Source organism: Python bivittatus, unplaced genomic scaffold (genome assembly GCF_059951505.1).
Source record: "Python bivittatus isolate LINGU-HERP-01145 unplaced genomic scaffold, Pbiv_v1 ctg000080_np1212, whole genome shotgun sequence".
Taxonomy (NCBI): domain Eukaryota; kingdom Metazoa; phylum Chordata; class Lepidosauria; order Squamata; family Pythonidae; genus Python; species Python bivittatus.
Genome location: NW_028277035.1, coordinates 56,179,063 through 56,187,563, shown reverse-complemented (window position 1 = coordinate 56,187,563; position 8,501 = coordinate 56,179,063). Strand labels below are relative to the sequence as shown.

At 38.6% G+C, this 8,501-nt stretch overlaps 1 protein-coding gene across 4 annotated transcripts in view; it reads right to left on the bottom strand.

Annotated features, from left to right (window-relative positions):
* Positions 1 to 706: 706 nt before the first annotated feature.
* The window catches only part of FBLN2 (fibulin 2), a 155,414-nt gene continuing 147,619 nt past the window's right edge, over positions 707 to 8,501 (bottom strand). For all 4 annotated transcript variants that reach the window (XM_025174300.2, XM_007421802.3, XM_088134155.1 and 1 more), the window contains exons 17-18: positions 7,868 to 7,991; positions 707 to 4,254 (exon numbers count right to left, since the gene is read on the bottom strand). In XM_025174300.2, coding sequence (XP_025030068.1) covers positions 3,897 to 4,254; positions 7,868 to 7,991 — 482 coding nt within the window. In that variant the 3' untranslated portion in view covers positions 707 to 3,896. The remainder of the gene's footprint in view (positions 4,255 to 7,867; positions 7,992 to 8,501) is intronic.

The following is an 8,501-nucleotide window of genomic DNA, read 5'->3' as shown; positions in this document are numbered from 1 at the left end:
GACTACTTATTTTTTAAAGATTTTAGACAAGATAAAGAGCAGGTATGTAAGCTTAAGTTGGCCAAGTGGTATCGATCTTTTAAAGATGGACAAGAAATGTCATATTATTTACAGTGTCTTATATCCCATTTCCTGAGACATGCTTTCACAGAACTCTCTATCCAAACAGTGCCAACAGCCTATTTGGATGGAAGATACAGAAGATTACCAACTACACACTGTTTATGCATTTGTAATAACTCACAGGTGGAAGATCTGATCCATTACTTATTACATTGCAAATTAAATCAGGAACCTAGAAGTAGATTCATCATGCCTTTGTTAATCGAACTGCATCAATCTAGTTTAGAAGAAAAAATCTATTTTCTGTTGACTGATGTAGATGAACATGTAACAAAACAAGTTTCATTGTTTGCAATGGCTGCAAGGAAGATACAAAAGCATATGTTGACAAATAGTGTTGTTAATATTAGAGGGGATGTATTGAACTGATATGGATTGTTGTAATTTTATATGAATTTTGCTAAAATCTATGGTTGCAAATAAATGCATATATGAACAAACTAGCTGATCTTAACTGATCTTGGAAAACACTGACCAGGGACCTGATTAATGCTTAAACAGGAGAACTACCAGGAAATATGTGAACTAGACTTGGAAATCGAAAGGAAGGAAGAAAGGAGGGAGGGAGGGAGGGAGGGAGGGAGGGAAGAGAAAGAGAGAGAGAGAGAGAGAGAGAGAGAGAGAGAGAGAAAGAAAGAAAGAAAGAAAGAAAGAAAGAAAGAAAGAAAGAAAGAAAGAAAGAAAGAAAGAAAAGATTTTAGAAATGGCTGTGATTCTACCTTGCCAAGAAAACTCCATGGATGTGACCAGAGTTACCATGGGCTAAGCTCAGCTGGAGGGAGGCACTGTCTTCACAATTAGGAAAATATTTCAAACTTACCAAAAATAGGTACTGTATAAATGTAAATGCATATAAATACATGATGATGTGGGTTGTAGCTATGCTTTTTGCAAACAGTATATAGCCATGTTAATGAATATTCAAATAAAAGTTGAAGCCTAGAAACTATTTTATCTAAAAAAACCCAAATATTTATTTTTAACAATTACTGTTCATTTGTAAATTTCTACAAATCTTTCGATTAAGGTATCTGTTAGTATATATGAGCTGTAGATTTGGACCTCATTCAGTTTTTATATAAAGTAAGAGCAATATAAAAAATGTACATTTTGCATTGGGCTATTAGTGTGTGATATAGTCTATATCACTGTTTGTCAACCTCAGCAACTTTAAGATATATGGACTTCAACTCCCAGAATTCCCCAGCCACCTCCACACATCTTAAAGTTGCGGAAGTTGACAAACACTGGTCTATACACACTTCCAAATACTCTTCCATTTTTGCTGGGTAATTCAAGCTAGAAAAGTAGAAAACACACCTATCACTTTACTTCAAGTTTGATCTTAATTGGCTAGCCATGCAATACAATCAGGTATTCAATAACATTTTAGTATCTTTGGTTTGGCCTTGCTCATCTTTGGTATTTCCTTGAAAAATTATAATACATCTTGTCTGCATCTAACATTCCTTGAAAATATAGTGTCCCTTCAGAACGGAATTTACATATGAAACCAAGCAGATACCCCAAAGAGCAAGGTACATTTCAGCCAGAAAGCACAACGCAGCCATCATTTTCTTTTGACCTGAAAATGCTTCACTTGCAGTGTGGATCAACTGCCACTTGGTGTTAAGTCCTAATTAAATTTTAAATTAAATGCTTCCACTTAAATGCTTCAAGGGGAGGAACAAATGTAATAGTGAGTGACAGAGTATCCTCAATGCCATTCAGAAATAACTCCACCTTGTGCTGAATGGGACTAATTTCCAAGTAAACGGGATTTAAGTTACAGCCTCTTTGTCTCTCTGAATATCTGTCATCACAATGTGGACCACATAAGAGCTGTTCATCATATATGCTGAGTGCAAGACAGGATATGGGCTTTCTGTCTTGAAAAGGTGTCTAGAAGAAGGGATTGCTATTTGTGGGACAAGTGACACAGGCTGAAATGCTTGCATATAACATGCCCCACTCTGGCCCACAGAGGCCTTCATCTTCAGTAACCATACTGCTGAAAGGCATAGGAAAACAGTTAAATAGATGGCTGTGGTTTCCTTTTTGGCAGCCGTGATTCCTCAGCCTGGGATAGCAAGGGAGGAAAGAGCCCTGAGGAGTGCCAAAATCTGAATTACTAGGTGGCAGCAGAAGTGACATAACACTCATTCTCTTTGTCTCTAGTAGTCCTCTGGATGTTTGTAGCCTTAGTGCAGTGTTGTCCAAACTTGGCCACTTTAAGATGAGTGGACATGGCTGGCTGGGGAATTCTGGGAGTTGAAGTCCACTCATCTTAAAGTGGCCAAGTTTGGACAACACTGTCTTAGTGCTATGCAACTCCAGTGGCTGAGATAAGCCATTCTTTTAAACCTGCCCGAGGACACCCAAGGACTTAATGTCAGGGCTTGTTTGGATTGGAAGGATGGCTCACTAGGGACACCCAGCACATGTATCTTTCATGAGGCTTCATTCAGAAAACAAGCCACCACAGTGAGCAAACAACAAGTAGCATGTCCCAATCATGAGGTACAGTAGGGGGGCCCTGGACTCTCCCCATGTGCCTGAGAATGCTGCTTGGGAACTTCCAACTTGAAGTAGATTTTGTTCACCCTTCATGTAGTTCTTGCAGCAAAGAGAGATTTACACAAGAATTGTATTGCCCAACAAAGTGTGGCAACAATTTTGTACTGCTGGCATGAACATACCAGAAAGGAGGATGTATTTCTATGAATCCTGGCAAGCTGGTCCCAAGAATTTACATGAGAAGCACAGCAAGTAGCAAGTCTCAGGAGTTGGGGGTGGCCTTCACATCCCCTTGCATTAGGGCACCAGTAACCTTGCATGAGGTGGAAAGCCAACTCCGTGGAAACGGCTCACAGTGACATTTTCTAAGATATGGAAAAAGTAAAGCCTGATGATACAAATACTATATGAAGAGTTTATTGCATGTGAATCAACTGTGAGGGCTATATTCATGTTAAGTTGGGTCAGACTTATGCCTGGTCACTTGCTTGTGCCTCTCTACCACAGCTATAATTTGCAACTTTTAGCTGAGGAGGCAGCAGCTCTCAGAATTGGTCGGGCAAGTCAATCAAGGGGGAACATGCAGACAGATCAACATCTGATTCACTAATGTGCTTGACAAAGATGGTAGTATAAAAACAGAATTTGATTGGCACAGCAAGTTTCCACCACATATTATTGGCATCTTCAGCAAAGGAAGCTTTTTGTCTGTTTAAAATTACATTGGGTAATTGTCGGTAAGTGAAAAAAAGATCATTGTCTGACATGCAACTTCTTTTTTTTAGTTATTTTCAAGACTGGGAATTGGCATTCTGCCCTCTCATGAACTCAAATGAATTGCACTTAAGCACCTTTCAAGTACAATTGATTTCAGTGGCTACATATTTATTTTTCCCTTTGAGTTCCATCTTTTCTGGATTGTTTAAGTTTGGGTAAATCATGCCCCCATCCCTGGTGACTAATTCTGAGGTTGTCACTGGTGCAATATTAATGTAACTTTTAAAACACAGCATAACTACTGTGCATATTTGCATCAAAACTCAATAGCCTTATTTTGCTCAGCTAAACATTCAGAGTTATAAGAGAAACAGGTGAATACATTTTAAGTTAATTTTACAAAAACAAGGATATTTTAGGAGCTAGAAAAATAATATGACAGGCTATATTTTCTATCAGTTTTTCCCTATTACCACAAACTTTGGCAGGAAAGATTTTAAAAAATAGCACCAATGAGCTTCAACAGTAATCCCTCCACCTCAGTATGCGTGAGATGTGATGAAGATATAAATTTTGGCCAGAAAAGTTGTATAAGTTCCTTGACGCCAAAGCTTCATTTCAACATCGAGCAAGAAGTCTTTGGGTTCCCTCACTTGTCTCTGAAGGTAGACGATGCCGGTGTAGGAATTCAGCTTCCTGGTGTTGAAGTAGTTTTCTTCATTTCCTTTGTTGATTGTAAGGATTATGTTGTCTCCGGCATAAGCAGGCGAGGGGCCAATTCGGAAAATATGAGCTGGGACCACAATGTTCGTTTGGAAATTAAGCTGATAGTAAGTAATACGGAGTGGAGTGCTTTGGCAATCCAGATAGTTGAAGCAGTTGATACGCTCACATCTCCTGAGAGAATAGAAATAGGAAATATTTAGCACTTTAGTAGCTGAGATTCTGCAGACTAGTCCTTGGGCAGTATGCAGAGTTCCAGAAAACCCGTCTCACATGTTAAGCAGATACAGAGCAGGGTTGAACATCGCTGACTGTACAATTAGCAGCTGCTTGCTCTTCTTTTACAACCCTCACTACATCAATGTAACTGTCAGGATGACAGCCATATATTAAAAGGTGATGAGCTTGAAAGCCTCTCCTGGAAACTCTGCAATGAACATAAAGGAATGCTGACAGAATTGCTTTGCACAGGTTGGTCTGGAAATGGACTGTGTGATTCATCCAGTCACAGTACTCTGATCGGCCATATGAAATCCCAGGGACTCCTGCCTACAAAGTTAGTGCAGAAACATAACGTCTTCTCCCCCTTATGAAAGCCACAGTGACGGTCCCTTCATGGAACTCTGTTGTGCATGTAATGTAAGCATTTATGTATGTGTGTCAAAAAAATTGTGTTTCATTAATTGCACTGCAATCTGATTTATGCAAAATTTGTGTTTCACAACACTTTCTGGAATGATTATGTGCCTGAACACACTGTATCCAATGAAAGGGTCAGGGTAAGATACCAGCCTATACTATATACAAATTTATAAAACTATAAAAGAACATCTTGTGTACCAGCTGTGACCTTTCCTGGATCAGGAGGCCTTACTCACAGTTACCTTGCATTACTGGATTATCGCAATTCATTCTATATAAGGCTTCCTTAGAAGACAATTCCTACGTTTCAGCTGATGAAACCTGAAGTATCCTGGGGAGTTATGGGTTCATAACTACTGTGAGAGCTGCACTGACTGGCAGTTAGTCTCCAGATGCAATTCAACTCGCTGGTTGTCACCTTTAAAGCCCTATGTAGCTCAGGGCCTGGATATCCTCATGACCATCTTCTCCAAGTTGAAACTGCCCAACCAGTAACATCTGGAGGAGAGGGTTTGCTGCAGATCTTACCACTGAGACAATATCAGCTTTAGGAATCCCTGGCTTGAGCCTTCTCCATGATGGACCCTCCTTGGAAACACCTTAGCCCCAGATATTTAGAACACTACCCTCCTCACTACATTTTCAGAAACCTGTAAAAACACAACTCTTCAGAAAGGCATTTAGGAATAAGCGACATCATACTGCTCCAAATAGTGGCACATTAAACTGAATGGCTATAATTGTAAGAACTGATTTTTGTCTTTAAGCTTCTGATATTAATACACTAAGCCACTCAATCTCTGGAAATGGACAACAGGTAAGTTACAGTGAACAACTTATATGTAAATACTAGTAAATAATCAGTATTGGTCCTATTGTTCCAGAATTGATTAAAGTGCTGCATTGATAGCAGTTTTTTGCAAATAACGCTTTTACATGACTATTGATCTGTTTGGTTTGGGCCTACCATTTCTTTGCAACTTCTCTACCTTATTACCACGCACCTTTGCAAACCTAAGACTGTTTCTTCATTTCTATGGGATCAGTGGTGCATTCGTAAAGCCAGGTACTGTATATCCTGTTTAAAACTTATGTTTCTAATTATATGGCTCTCATAAGCTAAAGGCATTAATAGTCTTTGAATAGTTGTTTTTAGTTTATAATTTAAGTAAATTCTCTTTTTGTACCCTTAACCTCCTGTAAATGGAATTCATCTACTTTTCTAGGCTAGGATATGCTCTGGCATACCACAGATGTTCCAGGATCTGTGCTTATCTAGTAAAGGGTTGTGCAATTTCTTTTTAATCTCAGCAGCCGGGAAAAAGGTAAAGTTTTCTTAAGATGTAACAAATAGCAGCTTTCAGACCTCACCAAGAAGTTAGCATTTATAGATTATACCTGATTAGAACAAAATCAATTTATATAGCCACCCATCTCATATACAGTATGTGACTCTAGGCAGCTTACAATAAAATAGATAAAATACACAACATAAAAATAAAAACACATAACAACATAGCATCATAAAAACAACTATTAGCAAAGCCAAGAGACGGGCTTGATCCCACACCCAGGACCACTGGCCCAGGCACAAAACCAAGTTTTCAGGGCCTTAGAAAAGGCCAACAGGATTGGGGTTAGTCTAATCTCAGATGGAATGATGTTCCAAAGGGCGGGCACCCTTAGTGGATGCAGGAGAAATTTTGTCACCTTTAAAAAAAAGTCAGTCAAAAAGTCTGTTATATTTCCACCATAATTCTGAATGGATCATTTTTAGGGGTAGGGACAAATGATAGCCCTCTTTTCAAAGCTATAGCTTTATTTCAGATAAACTATGGCTGGAAATTCAGACCACTGTGTAATTATGCAACACTTCCTTGTGCATAATTCTGTGTGATGGATTTATGTGTCTTTTTCTACACTCTCAATACATGGTTGCCTCCAAAAAAAGTAATTTTCTCCAATAAAAATCCATAGGTTTGCAATCCCTACTTCTATGTAAGCTCTTTTGAAGTTGGATCCTTCTCTCTTGCTCAGCCTACTCCCATCACTGGTGCCTGATACTGTTAAGATCATCATTGATTTTTTTGCTTTTCAGCCCTAAATCGTGCCTTCTCCTCCAGTTGTACCCTTTATCCTCTTTCTATCTCTTTAGGTCATCATATTTCAAATATATTCCCCTATTTTATTTGGTAACTTTCTGATTAAAAAATTGATCACCCAGTGTCTCCCTAATGTCCCCCTCCAGCTTCTCATTTTCTGTAGGATGCTATTTTCTCTCATTAACTGAGGCCTCCTTTAGGAGTAACATAAAGTCCATAGATCATTTATTGTGCGTGGCATGCCATTTGTTTCTAAAATTGTCATTTAATGGGAACATGCCTGGATCCTCATTCATTCCTAGTCATCTAGGGATAAAATTAGCTTCGAAATTGTCCCTAAGAGCACCTGCATGACTTTTAATGTCATCGATCTTATTGCACCTATTTTAAAAAAATGCCAATTATCTTGAGATTAGACTATCAAAAAATTATTAGACTATCAAAAATATGTGGCCATAAGGGCTGTGGCCTATTCCTCAGAATAACTAAACACATCCAGTTCCAGTTTCTTAACCACTATATGGTATAAAAAACAATGTAATACACTGACTGCAAATAGGCTTCTAGAAAACTTCATGGTGGTATTTGTCACATTTTTATTGCTGGGGTTTAGTTTGGAGAGGTGAGAATATGGGCAAGTGTGTGGGGAGTAATTCACAAGAGAAAATAGAGTAAGTGTAAGTAAGGATGGTGTGCACAGAATGTGCGTGTATGTGTGTGTCAGTGAATGTATGCTTGAGTTTGGGAAAGTCTACCATGAACTCTTTTCCATAAGAGCTAGCGCTATCCATTTCAGATTGTAGAATCACTCCTAAATGGTACATGGTTCCCCAAATGTTTGCCTGGAGCCATTTGTACCAGATTTGTCTTTAAAAAGTAAATAAGTGTTGGTATTAGCAGATTGGACTTTTGAAAAGAGTGCAAAGAATAGAAGTGGAACAAACACCCTATGTTCAGCAGAGTAATTATTAAGAGCTCTGAGTATTACTTAATGTAATCAGCTGCTACGTTAGAGGAGTTTGAGGGGCAATCATTAGACTTACATGTCAGACACTTTTCTGTAGTTTGGTGGACACTCAATTAAAAGGCATCGGAAGCTGCCTTGAATATTATAGCAAGATTCTGCTGATGAACAATTGTGGGATCCCATTGCACATTCATCGATATCTGAGGATGAAGCATACCCAAAAAATAAACAAAACAATGGCAACAATTTAGTAGCAGCCTTCTTCCAAAAGTGCGTAAATCATACCAACTGCACTGGGTTACATATGGGAAAACCAAGAACAATGACCCATTTCTACGAATAAAAGCAAAGAATGCATGCATTCACCTCAACATATTAAAGGTTTAGGTTAAATTAGCAAATCAGTTTGTAGGTTATGGACTCATTTCATAAACTGCTTGCAGCAAGAGTGTAGGCATCTTTTCTGAGTTGCCTTAACATCAGTATTTAGCAATACTTTGCAATCTGCAGTTAAGAAGCCAAATAAATAAACACACACACAAACAAACAAATCCCACCACCCCAAGCCAGTACTTTTCCCACACACCTAGGTTGTACTCCTATGACCTTTGAGATAACCATGAATCATAAAAGTGGTTAGATTTCCCCTTCCAAGGACACAGTTGTGGCAGGAGTGGGAAATTTGAAATAGAATTTCTTCTCTCTGTTGG